The sequence below is a fragment of the Chamaea fasciata genome, unplaced genomic scaffold (assembly GCF_029207755.1).
Source record: "Chamaea fasciata isolate MVZ Bird 193981 ecotype frontalis unplaced genomic scaffold, bChaFas1.0.hap1 SCAF_18, whole genome shotgun sequence".
NCBI classification, from domain to species: domain Eukaryota; kingdom Metazoa; phylum Chordata; class Aves; order Passeriformes; family Sylviidae; genus Chamaea; species Chamaea fasciata.
This window is the reverse complement of record NW_027094103.1, coordinates 8095600-8114515: the sequence shown is the minus strand read 5'-3', so window position 1 is coordinate 8114515 and position 18916 is coordinate 8095600. Positions and strand designations below refer to the sequence as shown.

The 18916-nt window shown below is 43.2% G+C and overlaps 1 protein-coding gene across 2 annotated transcripts in view; it reads right to left on the bottom strand.

The window, feature by feature from the left end:
- Positions 1-18916, bottom strand: part of GALNT9 (polypeptide N-acetylgalactosaminyltransferase 9) — a 128350-nt gene that overhangs the window by 63711 nt on the left and 45723 nt on the right. For both annotated transcript variants that reach the window (XM_066199744.1, XM_066199742.1), the window contains 3 exons: positions 18701-18867; positions 16767-16941; positions 5977-6174 (listed from right to left, as the gene is read on the bottom strand). In XM_066199744.1, the coding sequence (XP_066055841.1) occupies positions 5977-6174; positions 16767-16941; positions 18701-18867 (540 nt within the window). The remainder of the gene's footprint in view (positions 1-5976; positions 6175-16766; positions 16942-18700; positions 18868-18916) is intronic.

Genomic DNA, 18916 nt, shown 5'->3' with positions numbered 1-18916 from the left:
TGTATCACAAACACTTTTCAAACAACATGCTTGAAAAAAGCTCAAGGCCCTCACTTGGCATTAGAACTGGGTTTTTCCAGTATCTGAAATACTCCAGTACATCCACCACTTCTAGTGCAATGCAGCAGACTTATCTTGAAAGCTAGAAAAGGCCACATGAGCAAAAGCAGCTGTGTTGGCACCTCTTTCCCACTGCTCACTGCCCAAGGGGCAGCGTGTGCGACCGTGAGTGCCCTCAGCACTTCCCAGCTTCAGAGCACAACATATTAACCTCCTTTATATAAAACAACCTTTTCCCTTAATCATGCACTCTCTGGTAAAACAGAGACACTTCTAGAAGGAGAAAATAGCAACCAGAAGTGTTGTATTTTTTACCAGCACCTCAAAGGTGTTGTGAAACTTAATTGATCGGTGGACTATTCTTTGACACAATGGAGGATGTTATAAGCATGAATTATAATCAACAGCAGCACTCAAAGGATAATGTGGGAAACGCAGCAGAATGGGTTTTGCAGCTAAAAGCTTAAAATGCAGCCTAGAATTGTATTGATTCTGCGCTGGAGAAAGATACAGCATAGTCAGTTTGGGGGGAATTACCTGATAGCACTGCTGCAGCAAGGGAGACGTGAGAGAAACATTGCTCTGGGTAATGCCCTGGGAAAGGGAGGAAGCACAGAGAGGTTTCTGGTGGTGAACTCTCCCTCCCTCCCTGCCTGTGGCAGCAGGAAGAGAGGCCCTGCGAGGGGAGGGCAGTGCCTGCCAAGGGATGGGGCTCAGGGAACAGAGGGCACGTGTGCCAGGGAAGAAAGGCATTTGCTGCAGGTGTGAGTCAGGACTGTTTTGTGTCACTGAGATCCCCAGGAGCACAGCTCTGTCGGTAGAATTCCAGCAGGTGCTGACACCCATTTCTCCAGCCAGGTGCATCCCCCTCCTTCCCCTTTCTGAAAGGAGGTGCCTGGGGGCTTCATCAAGAACCAGTGAAGGAGAATGGGATGGGGACTCAGTTGCACGTGATACAGTCAGTCTTCCTCTGCCTTATGCATCTTTCTCTCCAGCCTGAAGGTCAACATATATTTATATATATTTATATATACATATGTGCACAATGCAATCAGGTCACATTTGAAACAGTTTCCCGAGCAGCCAACTGCAATTTTCAGGAAAACTGACAAACTCCCACAATAAATACAGGAATTCAAACACAAATAGAACCATTAATAAATATATAAGCATAAATGCATATATGCAGGCATAAGGAGAAAGACAAGGAATTTCAAATGACACATCACGTATCATATCTCTGACTGTTCCACCTCTCCCAGCAGGATGTTTCTTTGATTCAGGTTTCTCAAGCAGCACCTCAGCCCTGGTCTGACATGTAAGTGGGGAAACCTGCATGATACCTGCATAAGTATTTCTATTTTTCTTACAACTCATGTCTTCTGTAAGGAAGAGTCACACCAGGCCCTGAGAACAGCACTCACGGACAGATTTGCTGCTCAGGAGATAGGAAAAAAATGACAAGATGACAAGCTAATGCTCATCTAGAAAGGCAGAGCAAGTACAGATGTAGAATAATTCTCTGATGCCCTATGGAAATAAAATTTTTGGAACAGGCAGGACACCCATCAGAACCTGGACAAATAAAAGTGAAACTGCTGTTACAGGCTCCTGTGAACCAGAGACTGAAGAAATGGCTATAAGCAGTCAATAAACATTCACCAGTTTTATTATGATGTGGCAGCATGGTTTATCATGAAAGACTTTACCAACTAAGCTCAGGTACACGGTGGATCTCTTCCCGGAGCAGGGAGGGCCCAGATTGCCTTCATCAGTATTGTTATTGCAGACCAGCACGGGGCCTGACTTGCACGTGAGATGGGCATACATCCCCCCAGACAGAGGGAGCAGCACAAAACACTTCACTGGGGGCACATCAAACTCTAATTTATGTCCATGAGCAAGGCACTGGTGCTTTCTGGAGAAGCTGATGCAATGCATGTACAGACACATCCCTACTGGTACCAAGCTATGGCATATTAAAGCAGTAAGTGAGAACATATGCAACAATGAAATGCACCACTGCTGCTGGAGGAAGATAAAATGCAAAGCTGTGCAGTGCTTGGCTGGGTGAGGCTGACTAATGACTCTAATGTTAGTGGCTGCTGATCAAGAAATCAAATGCAGAGCAGTCCATCATAATCACGGCAGGTGAGGGAAGACAAGGCAGAGCCAGAGCTCAGAATACCAGAAACCTTCCTTGCTGTTCCAAAACCCAGGGAAAAAAAATACAGCATGCATTAAAAAACCCATCTTGTTTCAATGCATGGTCAAATTCATTAGAAGCCCTCTGAAATAGGATCCTTTGTGGCACAGTTTGTTGCCAGATGATAAGGACGTTTCAGGGCAGCGTGCTCGCAGGAACACAAATGGAAAATGACGTGATGGACACAGTGTGTCAAAATAACAATCCTCATTTAAATCCTCACGTTACAGACATCTTACATCTCACATGTCAAACGTGTAAAATGGATTGCCTGCAGAAGCCAGCTCGGGGAACATCAATTGTTCTGAGGTTCAGAGTATTAACGTGGGGGGAAAAAAAGACCCGCCTTTAAAGTGAGAAATCAGAAATCTTTACAAAATCTGACACTTTGTTCTTGCTATTTCTTTACCTTTGTTAGCACTTCAAGGCCACGTCCCCTTTGTCACTTAGCTCACAACAGCTGATGTGACATTTTATGGTGCACACTTGACATGACTGCCCATGAATGACTCCCTGGCGTGAAGGACAGCTCCTGCTCTTTCCCAGCAGGGCTGAGTAGAATCACACCCCTGTCAGTGTTCACGAAATTAGAGGATCAGGCTTCAAATAGAAGAATTCTTAGGAAAGAAGCACATCTGTTGTGCAGTCCCAGAAGAAATCAGGAATTGGACCCTGCTCTCCAAATGCCTCACCCAATTCCTCACATCGATGATATTTATTCATACAGTGCAAACACGAGAAATGCCAGGGCTCTGATCCTCACTGATACCAGGGTACACATGTTCTTTGATGCCGAGAATCTCGAATCCCTCTGGAGATCTGGCAGGAAGTACTCAGCTCCACCAACCACAAAACCAGTCACAGGGTTATTTGTTACCAGCCTTTTCTTTCACAAAACACACAGAGGCAGAAACCAAACCCACTACTTGCTGAAAACAGTGTCAAACAAAGCCTTAAGAGGGACAGTGGTAACAAGGACCAAATGAACATGCAGTTTTCATGCTGATGAGCAGCTTTGTAATCTTATGAATGCACTGGACAGCCACATGGATTCAAACATCATCAAAGTGCACCCGTTTCCATGTCTTGCAAAGTGGACTGCAACAGGAATCATGGTTGCAATACGTGGTTTGGAAAGCTCATTACAAAACTAAAACCTGTACCAAACCAAGAGTCACATCTGAGATTTTTTAAAAAGTTTTCTCACTAGCCTGACTTTGCTTCCTTTTGAAAACACACTTTAAACATGCCACAGCTACTAAGTGGCCACCATGAGTGCTTTAAAATCTCAATCCTAAGGACAGGCTTCGTGATTGTTTTCATCAATAATGCTCACACAGTCACTCTTTTCATTACCATAATTACACTGGCATGTCACTTAAAAGCCACAAAATTGCATTATATTTCCACAGGCAGGAACAACACAACAGACAAATGTTTTAGCAAGTCCATCCAGGTGCTGCAGCTTCAGTGTGGCCATAAAGTGGATGCTCTGCTCTCCTAAATAAATCCCTGCCTTCAAAGAACTTGTGTCCAGGGAGACAGGGAAGTGTTCATGTTTCCATGTGGATGTCTCTGCATTTTAGGGTGTGGAATTCTTAGTTTGCAGAAGAGATGCTTAGGCAGTTGCAGTGTGTCCTGATATTTGCCAGCAAGGGTTGGGTGTTCTCCTGCTGCTTGTCTCATCTGTCTCTGTGCAGTTTATGCACTGTTGAATTGGAGGGTTTCTTCATGCGAGTTCGGAATAAAATCGCTGCTTTTGGGAGCCAGTTACTCATGTGCATCAGATTTTGACACAGCTCAGTGCTTGAGTTTGGATCTGCTCACTCCTGTGTCAGTCCAGCTCAGTGCCAGCATGACACCAGCAAGAGCCTGAACGTAAATCTGAGGGAAGTCCATGGTAAATCAGGCCCTTTATTGCTGAGGTTTAACCTCTTAGTTCAGTCTTATCTGTTATGTGACCATTGTCTCCAGAACAGAAGACACTCAAATACTGGAGCAATCCATGGAAAAAATTACTACGGTGACTTCACATATAAACTGTGAGTCATGGAGTGTGCAAAACCTTTCAGGAATGAAAGCTTTGGATGACTAATTTTCCTTTATCAATAAACTTTCTCAGGGCTGAGTGAAACAGGTATAAAACATCTGCACTTTTAAAACAATGTGAGGTGAGCAGGGCATCTTATCGAGGAAAACTGATTTCCTAAGTAATTACTTCCCTGCTTATTGAGGTTCCAAGCCAAGCAAAAGGTCAGTGATGATGGACTGTGCTGTCCCGTAGTAAATAAGGTTAATATTACTGTATAGCTCTGTTTTGCAGACACAGGGCATGAGAATGAACCTGAGTACAATTTGCAACACTCGCTCAAATACAGATTAAAATATTACTTTGCATGAGAGAAGGGTCCTGTGAGGTGGTCCCATCCCCTGATCACTTAGAAATGGGATCAGTGTGTCAGTGTCTTTTCACTTCCAAAAGAGCACTGGCACTTTTTTCAGGTGGGTGTGTTGTTGGAAGTGCTCAGATGAACTCTTCAGGGTCTGACAACTCAAGCTTTTGCACTGGAAGGGAAGAACATCAGCTCCTCTGCCAGAGCCCACACTGGGACAATACAGGAGAGTTTTATCTTACTTTAACATGAAGCTGATATAAACCAAAGTGAAGATGAGTTTAAGCTGGTAATTTGTGTCCTTCTTCAGAAGTCTTATTTTTAAGAGCATCCTAAAGTGCATACTGAGGCTTCAAATTTTTTAGCATTTATTTCTAAAGTTGGTAACAACAGTACCCTTAACCCAGCACAATATGTCCCAGAGGAGCTGTTAGACAAGCATCTGCACTGGAGAAGAATGTCTAGGAGATGTGAATTTTCGAATGGAGGGGAGAGAAAGCCCTTTTCACATCAGTTCCAATTTTCCCACTGTAACAATTCTCAGAAACACCTTCACAATTCCTGTAACAGCATTTCCTTAGAAAATTCCATTTCTGCAATGTAAAATGTTCTCCTATAGGGAAAAGTAAATTGACACACTGACTACACGGTCTGGTGTGGGTTCATTTTAAAATTCAGCCAGTAGGAAAACTCTGAATGTGTGCAAAGTTCTCAAAAAAAAAAAAACCACCCCAAAAATCCAACACCCCACAAAGAAACCCCAAGCAGCAACAACAAAAAGCCCTAAAGAAATTAACAAACAACAACAAAACCTTAAAAAACACCACCTTAAAAACCCCCCAAACTTATAAAAAAAGCCACAAAGAAAAGAAAAAAAAAGCAGCTCTGAAGCACAGCTCCTAGTGGTGCCCCAGGGAAGCTCGGGTTTGGACTGATGACTAAGACTGCTGCCCACAGAACAGGAGCAAAACCAGCCTGTTTGTAATCACACACACAATACCTTTGTTTCTCATACACACAAGGAGCCAGAGTCCACTGGAAAATAAAGGATTAGATGAAAAGGATCCTGCTATCCTACTAATGGCCAGAACATGTGCTTGAAGCACACACTCAGAGCCAGAGCACTTGTGTACATTGTGGGGCAGCTCCGAGAGGCAGCACACACATGCACAGCTTTGCAGAGCCTTCAGTTTCCTCCAGCCTCCTTCTGTTATTCCTGCACAAAGCCTGTAGCCTCTTTCACCTGAATTCCCCCTCGGCAGACAGCCGGGATGGAAACATCGCTGGGCAGAAAGTGACAGCACAGGGGAGATTTACCTGATGGGAGCCGACTCATCCCCTTTATCGAGCCAGTCCTGCGGTGGGATTATGTACATGCACCAGAGCCCCCAGTTGTAGCCGTGGGCTGCGTTGGCGTATTGCTGCACTTCAAAGGTGTTGTACTTGATGTTGTCAATCGCGGGCAGGATGATCCGCTTGCGATCCTCCTTGATCCGGGTGAGCGCGGGTTCCACCCTGAGAGCAATGAAAAGAGCACAGTGTTTTACAGCCAGCCACTAATCCCAGGTGGCCCTGCTTGGCAGGCTGGTAAAATGAGGTTCTCTAATCCTGTGAGCATCAGCCCAGCGAGGTGGGAGAGGCAGAGCACGGCAGAGAGGGACAGGTATAGCACACTGTCGGGACTGCAGCTGGCGTGGGATGCTGCACACAGCACCTGCACAGGAATTATCACCTCTGTGAGGCTGGCACAGAGTCTAACTACACAAAACTTCACCATGCACTTATTCTGAGGCCTGGAGACGGTAATTCACTTCACAATGGATGAATGTTGAGAGACACCACCACCAGTAGCAGCTAAATGGTCTCCTACTGGCTACACCACCAGGATTCCTGGTAGCAATTAAATACCGGCTGACACGGCCTGAAGAACTAAACACACAGCAGGGCCTGCAAGAATCTGAAGGTTACTCAAAGGTTTTAATCCTGTTTCCCAAGACTGACCCCATCACATCTAGTTTGAATGACAAATGTGGCTGCATTATGCCTTCTAAAACCTCTTTGGTGATGAGAAGATTTCAGGTGCCAGATGGTGCAAAAGCAGCGAACTGCAGGAAATGTTCCATCTTTTCAAAAGGCTTTAAAACATCAATGTGCTTTCCACAGAAGCTACATCCCAAAAGGAAAGTAAAAAGCTTCAGTGCAAACACTCATTTCTGACCAAGGTAGTCTGAGTTTGCCATGAATTTACAGAGAAACTGATCCAAAGAGGTAGCAGAGTTACATAAGGGTGGAAATAATTCCTCAAAGCAGTATTAGAAAGAGCCACTGGTTCACTCCTTTGTAAGTGTGTTTCCCCTTGAAATGCTTTGAAGATTTTGCAGAGTTCTCACATGGATCTTTAAGGGAATGTTGGTTTGCTGCGACTCACAGAGAGAGGTAGGAGGATTTGAACACTGATCTTTTCTCACTTTTCTTTTGCTGTTGGTCAAAAGGCAATTGCTCCTTTGTGGTTTCAAGTTTGTTACCTCAGATTTTGTTTGTTATATCCAGGTTGTTACCATGAATTTTCTTGAGTAGATATAACAGAAGATACTGTACATGGTTCAGGCTCTCAACTCCTATGGGTTTTAGGCCACACTTGTGCACCCCCACAGACCCAGTATGACCTACCAGATCTGGATAAGCCACTTCCATTATTCGCATGAGATTACATTTATGAGATTAAGTGTTTTAAAAACCAGTGGGTGGGTAGCAGAAAAACTCTTGCAAATCCCACAAAGCAGAGAAAAATGCAGAAAAGCTGAATCTGCTTTGTTCTTTCCACCACGTTATCTCTGCTCAGCAGCAGAAGAAAATACAGAATGATGGACATGCCGTCACTAATCTGGTGACTCCATGCATGGACACAGTAGCCCCTGGGCATAAAGCTCCCCTACTCCCTCTGAAACAAAGGATTTCCAAACACCAGACAACAGGTACAGGCGTCACTAGTTGTTTGCCTGACTCCCATGGCATGAGCAAATGTATTGTGTTTGGGACTGATATCCAGATCTGCCCTGCAAAGCCGGGAAAGCTGCTTGCATTCCTTCTGAAGCAGAAATCTGTGGATGGGTTTCATTTGTAAGAATCAAACTCTGTCATTTGCCACTGTCTGATTCTGGAAATAGGAATTTTGTCTGATTCTTTGACAACCAAGGAAAGACTGGGAGTTTTCCAAACTACTTTTATCTCTCTTGGTCAGAGTTCTGTGGTCACCAAACCCTCAAGTCCTCAATTAATGGAATGTTTACCTTGATACAAAGCATGACTGTTTAACCATCATACCCAAAACTATCCTGGAGGTTCCATGTTCCTTCTACAGCTCCTCCTGGGGTGCTCATTTTTCAGTGGTAGGGTAGACTGAGATTGTGTAATGGAAAAGCTGAAAGAAGATAAGGAATTCTTCTCCCTTAATGTCAGATACCTGCAATGGACCCCCCACATCTACAGTAATTGCCTCAAACTTTCATTCTCAGCAGAGAGAGGCAGAGGTTGGCACTTTTATAGTCAGACGCTTCTCATAATAATGTAGACACTGAAACTGGATGAGATTCATAATGTTCCAGAGGAGCCAATTTTGAATATAAAGGGAATTTTGCCTGCTACTTTGCAAGACATCTCTAAAATTGGACTGCTGAAGTGTATCCCAAATAATGGTTAGAGAAATAATGTGAAGAAAATATTCAACAGTCACACTGGCTTTCAGTCCTTAATCATATTTGTGATCGTGTTAATCCAATACTTGAGCCTTGGAAATGCTAACCTGGGTCCTCATTTTCTTCTTTACATGAAGAACAATTCATTCCCAGCTCTGGTGCTGCTCTCACACAAACCATCACCAAACTCCTCCTGTCATTCCACACCTGAGGAATTTCTTTGTTTCCCCATTTGTGTGGCTCACATTTATTACCACCTGACATGGTGTTTTGTATCTGAACGGTACAAGGGAGGGGATGTCTGGAGTGTAATACAACAGTTGGGGTCAAAATACATGATGAAATTCCATTAATCTCTATCAACCTATTAATGTGAAATCACAGATTTTGAACTTTCATGAAATCCGAGGCATCTGTAAGCTGTCCATGTGATGGAAGTTCTGTTTAAGTCCCCTGCACTCAAGGAATGTAAATATTTAAGGTATTACTGCTTCAGCAAGAGCTGATTTCTGAGAGATCAGGTCAAGTGCCATGCCAAGGTTATGGAGTCTATTGGCATGAAAGCAACTGCTGGAACTTCATTTTCTAAACCTCCCATGTCACCCATAGAGGTGATTTGCCAGCTGTCTTGGTATCCAGATGTGTGGAAATCACAGCCCTGCATCTATTAGGAACAGGAAATGTTCAGTGTCTGGACAGACTGCACAGCTACCTAACTTCCAAAATATTTTCACACCCACAAGTAAGAAAGCAGGCTCTGAGTCACAGATGGAAAGAGAAAATCCAGGACAGAGCTGCTCTCTTAGCAAAAATGCAGAATGGAGAGACTTTTAATTAAACATTGCCTACCTGAGAGATTTCACAGCCTGTCCTGCCCTATAAAAGACAGCAGAGAGAGCAATGGGGTATTCAGAGGCTCAGCCCCAGCTCATCTCTGTGAGATCTGCAGGAACACTCAAATCCCAGGTCCTGCCAGGGCTCTCTCACTGCCAACACTGCTTGTGGGCTATTTTTCTGCCTGCCAAGATTCCCAGGTAATGGCCAATAAAAAAGGACTATGAGTTTGAACAGGACTGGGCAATGCACTGTGTTTGCATTGCTTATCTTGAGTAATCCATGGAATATGAAGGGCTTTCATTTCATTGCTATTCATGGCCAGCAAAGCCCAGCCTCAGATTTGCTCTGTAAGACTGAGCTGAGCTGCACATTCATCAAATCCTTTGTCAACTTTCCTGGTCACTCTGGCTTTATGTAATTGCTTCAGATTTTTAAGAGAATTATGATTAAATCTTTCCAAGTAATTTCTAATATTTTTTTCCCTAATTTCAAACTGCTACATTATTGTGTAGATTTACCCATCCTCTTTATAGACACCAGCATTCTTCCCGTGGTTTTTTTTTTTTTTTCACTTTGCCTTGTTTTTTCTGCCGTCTATCTGCAGAAGTCAGGTGCTTCTGGCAGCTCACAGGACTGAAAGGATAAGAGGGGAAAAGGTTGCTGAAGTCCAAGTATGTCCAACACACTGAGCTGATGAGCTGCAATACGTGCTTGGAGTATTGCCTTTCCACATGGCCACTGCTGGCAGCGAGGCAGGATTCAGCCCTGCCTGATTAGGGCCATAAGACAGATGTAAATTTTGGGATCCATCTCCATTTTCCATAGGTGCAAAAAATATTAGGTTCCTAGTTTGCACCTGAGTCAAGGTACTTTATGGGCAAAAAGCAGCAAGGATTTTTAACAGGTTATTTACTGGAGCAAGAGGGAAAGTTCTCCCAGGCATATTCACAGACATGATGCCTTTCAGTAAACTAAATATAATCAAAAGATTCTGCTTTGAAGGTAGTACTTCACATGATCCAGTGGGGTTGTTTTGCACTTAATAGAAACCAAGCAGACAATTTGGACTGGAATTTGAGCGACATATGAAGATCTTCTCCCTTCCATCCTCTCTAAAACTACATATTTGTCAGTGTCCTCCTCTCTCTCTGAATAGATTTTTGGTGAACGGATCAAACCAGAAGAGAAAGGACAATAAATTTAGTTCTCTTATAGACTCCACTAGGCTAAAGGGTATTTTCCCTTCAATTTTATTTGCTTTGATTTGTCCAAGTCTGTTGAGCACATCACTGAACAGCACATGCATTCGGTGCTTTTGCCTACCAGTGGAAAGATTTCTTCATTAACAGCGGATTTTCCAAGGTCTTGAGCACCCATGATGACTTTATTGGGAGTTCCAGCAACGCTGGTTCTGTGGGATTCAAAGAGTAAATGCTCCCAAGGTAAACATTGGAGGTAGGAAAAGAGTTGGAAGGCAGAATTTAAGCCAGAGTACAGAATAAGCCTGTAAGAAGATTGAGAGCAAAGGCAGGGGCCATACTGTGATCACACAGGCCTCTCTAATCCCATTGTAAGTCTATCTCTGAACATATATGCATTCTGTATTTAACACTGGTTTGATTCAAACCCCACGGGAAACCACAGCAAACAAAAGCTCTATGTTGCCTTACATCCTTATCAGATTGCTGGAGAATTCATGCCAAAGGGAAAGCCTGATTTTTTCACAATGCTAAAAAGAACAGCTTCTTCCAGATAAAAAACAGATAAAAAGAAGTTAGTAATGAGCTCCTCAGTGCACATGATTATATAATTCACCTTTTTAAATATGTAAAAACACCTGCTGACTTCAAGCAGATTTTTAAAAAGGCACAACATTGGAATAAATGCACTCAATCCAAGGAAATCCACATGCATGCCCCAGGCCAGATCCTCTGCTGCCCAACTCTGCCACTTCAGTGGCCTTCACAACTTCAGGGATGCTTTGCTAACATGCAGCATCTGAGAGGCAAACATTGCCTTCCAGGTCTTGGTTAGAACAGCTGGATGAGGCATTTGTCAATGAATTCCTCCCTGCAGCCCAAGTGTCACTTTTTCTAAATCTGTTCAAAAGTAAATCCTTTCCTAAATGACAGGAATTGCACTGGGAATGTCTCTCTAATTCTGCCCCATCCCAGGTGGGTACCCAAATACCCTGATCTCTGGGTTCTTTTGAGATAAACATGCCTCCTATTTTTTTTCTTCTCCACCATCGCTACACTACTTTTTACTCCAATAACAAATTAAGAACGAACACTAAGAAAAATCCAACTTTCTTTTTCCTGCTCTCACAGATCAGAATTTCCTCTTCTTGCAAGCAGTTAGGGAAGAGTCCTTCTAAGACATAAATGAAAGACAACATGGTCTCATCTGCTAGATTTTATGGCTCAGTGGGTTTAACACCGTATTTTACTCCGGCTCTACCACTGTCAGGTACCATGAAGTATAAACTTAACAGTGAAATGTAAGAAAAAAGAAAGCTGTGTAAACTGAAAGCTCATTTTGAATGATTTTACACACGACCTCACATTTCACTGACAATATACATTTATCAGATGCAGACAAGCAGATCTACAGACATACATAATTCTTCACTGAGGCCATCTGCGGAATATTTAATGTGGAATGCCTTTCCTGTAAATAAGTGTTCAGAGAACTGCAAAAGAAATAAATATCATTCTCCCTTCCTCGGTCTCTAAGAAAAGAGAGAAGTTCCCCATCTGTCCTGCCTGACACTTCTATCAGTGTTCCTGTGTGCCCAGGGAAGTTTCAGACCCACAGTCCCCAGCTGGAACAGAGGGAACGTGGCACCAACGCCTGCTGGAGAGTTAAAGATCAGCTCTTTGGCTGCCAAACCTCAATTGCTCTTTTCTGCACCACTGAAAAGCAATGAGGATGCTTCAGTGAACATTCTAGGTTGTTGAGGTAGAAGAACAGTTGAAGCTGCTTTTCTGGTACATCCTCTGCGTGCAGGCTGGCACTGTCCCGTGGATCCCAAAGGCCCACATGGCTTCTGTTCCATGCTCCACTCAGATTACATTGGTTTTGCGGTCTAAAACATGTATTCCATCAAGTTACCAAAGTGATCCTAAGGCTTTGGATGGGGAAAAACCATGTCCTTCCCTTTTCATTGGGGTTTCCCAGGTCAGCCTTGGCCTGGTCCCAGGGATGCTGCCATAAGCTGTGTCCTGAGCATGAGAGGTTTGCTTGAATGCCCCAGAGGGGAGCATGCACAGGAGAAGGACTGCAAAGGTTAATTTCACCTTCACCACTTCTCCCAGTTTGAAGGAAAGAGCCACCTGGACCTTGTCATGTCCCCAGAGAGCCACCAGAGCTTCAAAAGGGGGGACAGGGAGTTTACCTGCAGGTAGAGATTGGCTTCCAGTACATTGCATGAAAATGTTACCAGGGAGCTCTCAGGGGGAAAAAGACCCTGTGGCTTTGCCCCAAAGAAGCACAACCATGTCTCTGTTACAGAGTAGTTGGGATAAGCAAAATCAGTAGGAGATTAGGAGGAAACCAACTTCCTTTCCCCTTCACACATCTCTTTGAGAATCCATCGCTTACTGCATTACACCTTACAGTACAAAGCAGCATCTGCAAAGTACCATCCACAGGCCTAGGGATCTTGATATTTAGCTCTTCTTAGTTCATTAAAACATCAGTTTTGTGTATTTTTAAAACACTGACAACTTCAGGGACAACCATAAAGATAGGACGTGTGTGACACAATCTGATGGATACTCAACTTATATTTCACGTTCTCTTTCTCATGTCAGGCTCTGTCTGGCTGGTACGTTGAAATCTTTTGATTAAATCCTCTTACTTCACTGCTTCTTTATTGATACTCGCCCTTTGTCTGGCAAAATTTTAATTACTGCAGGACTGCATAACTCCATTCAGTGCCCCGATAATACCTCTGTGATAGGAGCAAAAGCAATTCCTAAGACAGAATGCAACTATAATACTCTATCATTATGTCTTCTTTTATGGCTCCTAGCACCCTCTTTATGGCTGCTAATATATTGTGGTTTCTGCCTTTCACGTACTGATTTCTGCTCTCCTTCACTCAATGTGTCCTTTTTTCACCCAGAGAATTAACACCCTATCTCTGTAATCTCTTTCCTGCTCCCAGACAGAATGTAGGGAAGGTCTCTTCTCCTTGTCATGTTATTCTTTCCCTTCTCTCAAAGACAGGAGTTTATACAATGCTCTGCATGTTCTGCAACATAATCAGCATCCAGGGTGTGCTGGTTTGCTCTCAGTGTTACTTGGAGGTGGCTTCAGGCACGCTGGGTGGACCTAACCCAAAAGTGAGAGCAGGAATGCTGTAATCTTCAGAGGACTGAAGGAAAACTGAACTAAACAAGTTTAAATACACCCTGAGAGAGGAAAGCCCAGGAGCTTTTCCTCCCTCTTGGTTCTGCTGGGTTGCTGACTCCCACTGACATAAAGTAACTGTTAAAAACAGACCAGGTTCTACTGCAACAGGAAAGGTAGAATTTTACATATGAAATGTACACATACATCACCCTGTAATTCTAATTTAAAATTCCATTTGAGAATTAATAGCAATGGCCTCCCTTTTAAGGCAGTCTTCTCCACTTCCACTCTCACAGCAGCTGTATTGGCTCACACTATCAAAAGCCTTGAGGGGAACAGGTCAGTCGAAAATCACTGCTCTGAGATAACATATTTCTACACCTGAGAAGCCAAAAAGCAGCAATTAAGCACAGCAAAATAAATAATTCAATAGCTAATTTGACCTGCCAGGTTGTAGAGTATTTTTTTTATATCCTACCAGATTGTAATTTAGTTTAGAAGAAGTGTCCCTGGAGAGCAATGCTGTGAGAGCCCATAAAATGCTATAGTATGGTATCAGGCAAAGAGCCACCTGTAAATGGGCCACTATTGTTTAAAGAAGTTTTTTTTCTTGTCAGTCCTGCATATTTCATGAGAAAGTGATGAAGTCCTTCTTTGATTCTTTATGAATTAATCTGCCAACTGATTAGGCAGGTAAAGCAGCCATAGATTGGGAAACTAAATTGCACTGCAGGCACTTGACTTTTAGATGGAACACAAACCAAACAGAAAGCTAATGCTCTTTTCTGTGGCAAAGGAATTGGCTTCTTTTTAATTGCCTCACAAATAATCCATAGACAGCTTTTAGTGGGAGCAATCCATGTGGCCTCTGAATACATAAATAAGCATTGAAAATGGGGGGAAATATTCATGCAAGGTGCAATTCAGTAGGAGAACAGAACAGCAGAGCTTTAACAAGAGACTCCCACCTGATTCCTGAGTTTATAGGGCTGTGGAGTGGGGGCAGTGCTAACCTGGTGGGAAAAAATAGAGCAGTCCAGATGGAAGGACTTTAGTTCCTCCCAGTCAAAGGAGATGAGGTGAAAATGGAGACGACAGGCAACCACATGTGCACAGGTGGACAGAATTAAAACCAGGAGTTAGTGGGGGGAGCAGGGTTTGAGAGAGCTCTGAGCAGCCACAAAGGTTGACTGGAACAAAAGGAGAAACACCAGCAGGGAACACTCTGAGCCCACAGGTGCAGCCCTGAAAGGAAGGGATACAGGATGCTCCTGGAGCACCTTTGCTGTCCCCATTGATGCACCAAGTGCCCCACAGCAGGGGCAGAGCCTGGTCCAGCAGAACAGCTGAGACCTGAGAGGTCTGCTGGAGGGAGGGTGTACCAGGCAGGGGGCAGAACACACAAACCTTTTATCTTGGATATACACAGTCTCATTTACTGAACAATTCAGGTTCTTGCTGTGCTGATTTCAACCCTTTCTGACATTAATGCAAAGCAGTACAGTAAAAAAAACAAATCCTAACAAACCCCAAAGCAACCACAAAGCCCTTTCCTGCTTACTGACACTATTGCTGAGCTTCCCTGGGTACAGTACATCAGCCAGATCTCCATGTCCTTATAAAATGATAACAAAATTCTCCTCAAGCCCCAGAAACTGCAGATTGGTCAGGACAAGCACTGGGGACAGCACCCAGAGCACAGTCTGCCCAGTCCTTCATCCTGTCCCATAGCTGGTATTACCCTAGATGAATGTTTGAAAGAATTTGAAAGATCTACTTGCTTTAAAAGCAAATAAATAAATTAAACCTTAAGCTTCTAGAAAATTACTACAGCTGCTATTATAGCCTAACATAGTCCTAAGGAAAAAAAATGGGATGAACATAAAGCAGGTGCACTACAAGACTTATTTTATTGCATCCTCCATTTTATAAAGATATTCATGAACATATAAAAATAAACACGCTACTCCTTTGCAATTAAGTTTCTCTCTAGTTGTAAGTACAGCTATTTTTAGTTTTAATTTGAGGATATCTCCCAGAATTGCAGAGCATAATCATTTCCACCATAACTCTGCATCATCATTATCAAATACCAGCCTATCTTTGGAAAATGCATGTTTTACATGCCGAAGGTCCCAGCAGTCCTTCTGCAGCTGATGGTACAGATCAGCTCCTATGGCCCCGACTTCCAGTAATGCCAAATATTGGCCACCAAGTGGTGCTACAAAGGTTTATTCCAAATGCAGTTCTGGCCCATTAAACCAAAAGGGGATGGGGAAAGGCATGCTAATTTCAAGCCCTATTTAAAAAATACAGGCAATGATTTAATGCTTCCCTCAAATGTAAATGCAAGAAAATTTATGAGGAAATCAGATTGGTATTCAAGTTTCTAAGAAGAAATGATAGAAAAATGACAAGGAGGTAAAAAAAGCACTTGAAATCCTCCAGCCCAGAGCCTCCTTAATGGTGTCTCCTCATCTGACTGCTTTGGGATTTCACAGCCATTGTGGCTCCAATTACTTCTCTCTCCACTGAGCTGTGCTAGACCAGACACAACAGCTTTTTTATGGGTCTTGCAGTCATTGCAGGAGCCTGTCAGCAATGTTGCAATGATCAGGAACACAATTCAGGAGTAATTGCTGATGTGATGACAGCAGCCTGCAGCTCCTCATCCCTGCAGCTGAGCAAAGCCCTCCCGAAGCCCTGGAGCCTCAGGGCACAGTGTCCCAGTGCCACTGTCCCTCTGGGTGATGCCTTGGGAAGGCTGACCTGAAACAGAGACTGGACAGAGCTAGAGCACAAAGTAGGTATTTATTGAAAGGCCTCTAGGATCCACCTTGGGCAGTGCAAGAGCCTGGCCAGGGCTACACCCAAGGTGGACCCAAAATGGTCACAAAACGGACAAACGGTCATGAGGTCTCACACTTCTATAAGTTTTGGTCTATTTGCACACTGGGGTTTAATTGTCCAATTATAGCTTCAGGTTGTGAGGTCCCATCCTTCTTGTTCCCCTCTTCAGCCCACCGTTTTTTATGCTTTTGGGCCTAAAAGTTGTCCTTGGTCTTCTTCGGGAAAGGATTTGTTTTGTCTCCCTACTCTGTGAAGAGAGCTGACTGGCATTTAATGTGAGGCTCAGAACTGCACCCCTGAGCAGCACAGGGGGTGAAATACATGAAAGCTAAAACTTGGGGCACCATGGGCACAGCCAGTACTCACCAGCCAATGTTGAACTCCACGTGGGCATCAAAGAACCCGACCACAGGAGAGGTTGCTGCTTTCCAGCCCTGGATCCTGGCTCGGATCAGCCCCTCCCGTTTGTTGTTCCGCACTATTTTCACCAGGCCTGGGTACCTCTTATGGACATACTGGTCCAGGTTAAACTTCAGCTCAACTGCAGGACAAAAAAAAAAAAAAAAAAAGGCAAGCCACACAAACATTTAGAATGAGAAAGGCCCTACAATGCTTTGTTTTACCCTGATTTATTTATACGGAGGGAAAGGAATCCTTAAATATTCCCCAACCCTTGGTCAGTCTCACAGGCACAAATCCAGCTGAGGCATGGACCAGTTCCAGGGGTTCCAGCCCAGAGAAATCCCCACACACCAGAGACTTGCCCAGCTCTAATATGGCCTGATGGATCTGAGTATGGTGTTGAAGAGGTAGTTTGTCTATGTATTTTTTAAAAATTACTCTTTTGATTTTCTGAACACTTGCATTAGGTTACAACTGGCCTCTGTAGGAGCAATTCTGACCATGGAGAAGTGTAACATGTCAGTCTGGTGATTTTTTTTTCCCCCTGATTTATGCTGTACAGTAGGAGGTAAAAAAATAACCTCAATGGATTTTGGGTCAAGATGTAATTCAGACCACAATTAATTTCCCTTAATTTTCGGAGTTTTCCCTTAAATATAATTAAGATTCCTCAATACCAAGCTTCTTTCCTTTTTAACTACATGGATATTGAAAATCCTCAAATAGACTTCTCTTTTGTTCATTTTCAGGCATTCAATCACAGATGGAGCAGAACTCATTCACCCTTTTTCAGCTTCATTTCAAGAGGCTTATAAACAGGCAAATTACCAAAATGGTCTCTCAATTTTTTTTTAAATCAATGTAGTTTGGTAATTCATTTACACTGAAACATATTCATAAAGTGGCTTTTGCCTAAATATATTTATCAGAAAAACTAGTAGATCTTCCAGGACATTAGGAGCCCCATTTTTCTGATCTATATTAGACAGTAGAATCATTATCATTGGAATCCAAGACTTGATAAATCTCCAGTTATTTAGAAGAGTGGCAGAGAAAAGCCATATAAGAGTTCACTGAGAAATGATGAGTTCAGTTCTCCTCAGGATTGCCTTGACTCAAACACTTTGCAATCTCACGTAATTACTCCACAGGTTACACTGCCATAACTGAAATCTGAATTGCATAAACATTTTCTTAAATCGATAGGTTTTGGAACTTATTTTTGTTTGAGTTCTCTCTTCTCTCAGCTTTCCCTTCTCTTCAGGGATCTCAAAGAGTGAGAGCAACTTAAAACTGAAAGAACTTAAAGCTGTTTATCTGAGGAGGAAACACTAAATTTTAGGCTTATTGGGAATAAATAAGATTTTAGAAGATGTATCAGTTCTAGAAGTGTAATGTACAAGTTTAAACATGACAACACTGCTAGTTCCTTGAATCCTGAGAATCTTCAAACATGACTCCATTGTGAAATATGCTGATATTAGCACCCTATATGCTCACCAATATTCTGATTTTGGATTAAATCATGAAGAAACAATGTGCTGCTAAATAAGAGTAGTAACTATTTTTAAGGAGAATCTGTCGCCTCACTTTTTCTTGGAAGCAGGAAAGAATTTAAACTTTTATTCTATTGATGATGATATTCCTCTGGATCTGAAAATGTGGAGAAATGTGTCCTATTAAGACTGCCTACACAAATGCCATTCATTCTGCCAGGATTTCAATGAAATCAGCAGGGTTTATCCACATCATGTTTATTTTTTATACAAATAGTCAATATTTACCCACAACTTTGTGCAAACGGCTCAATCAACCCTCTCATCGACAAACACATTTGCATTTCTCTCCTAGAAGTCACCCGGGGCGCAGCGCTTGGAGGCAAAGTGACAAAAGCTCACCGTTGTCACTGTTGTCGTCCACCAGGATGATCTCCTTGAGCACGTGGGATGGGGTGTGGTTCACCACGCTGTGCACGGAGCGCAGGATGACAGAGAGCGCCTCGTTCACAAATATAAACACCACAGAGATCTGGGGCAGGTCGTCTGGGTAGGTCATCTGCTTGCACCTGGAGAGAGGAAAGACACGATTAGAACACCCAAGCAGCCGCTGGGAGG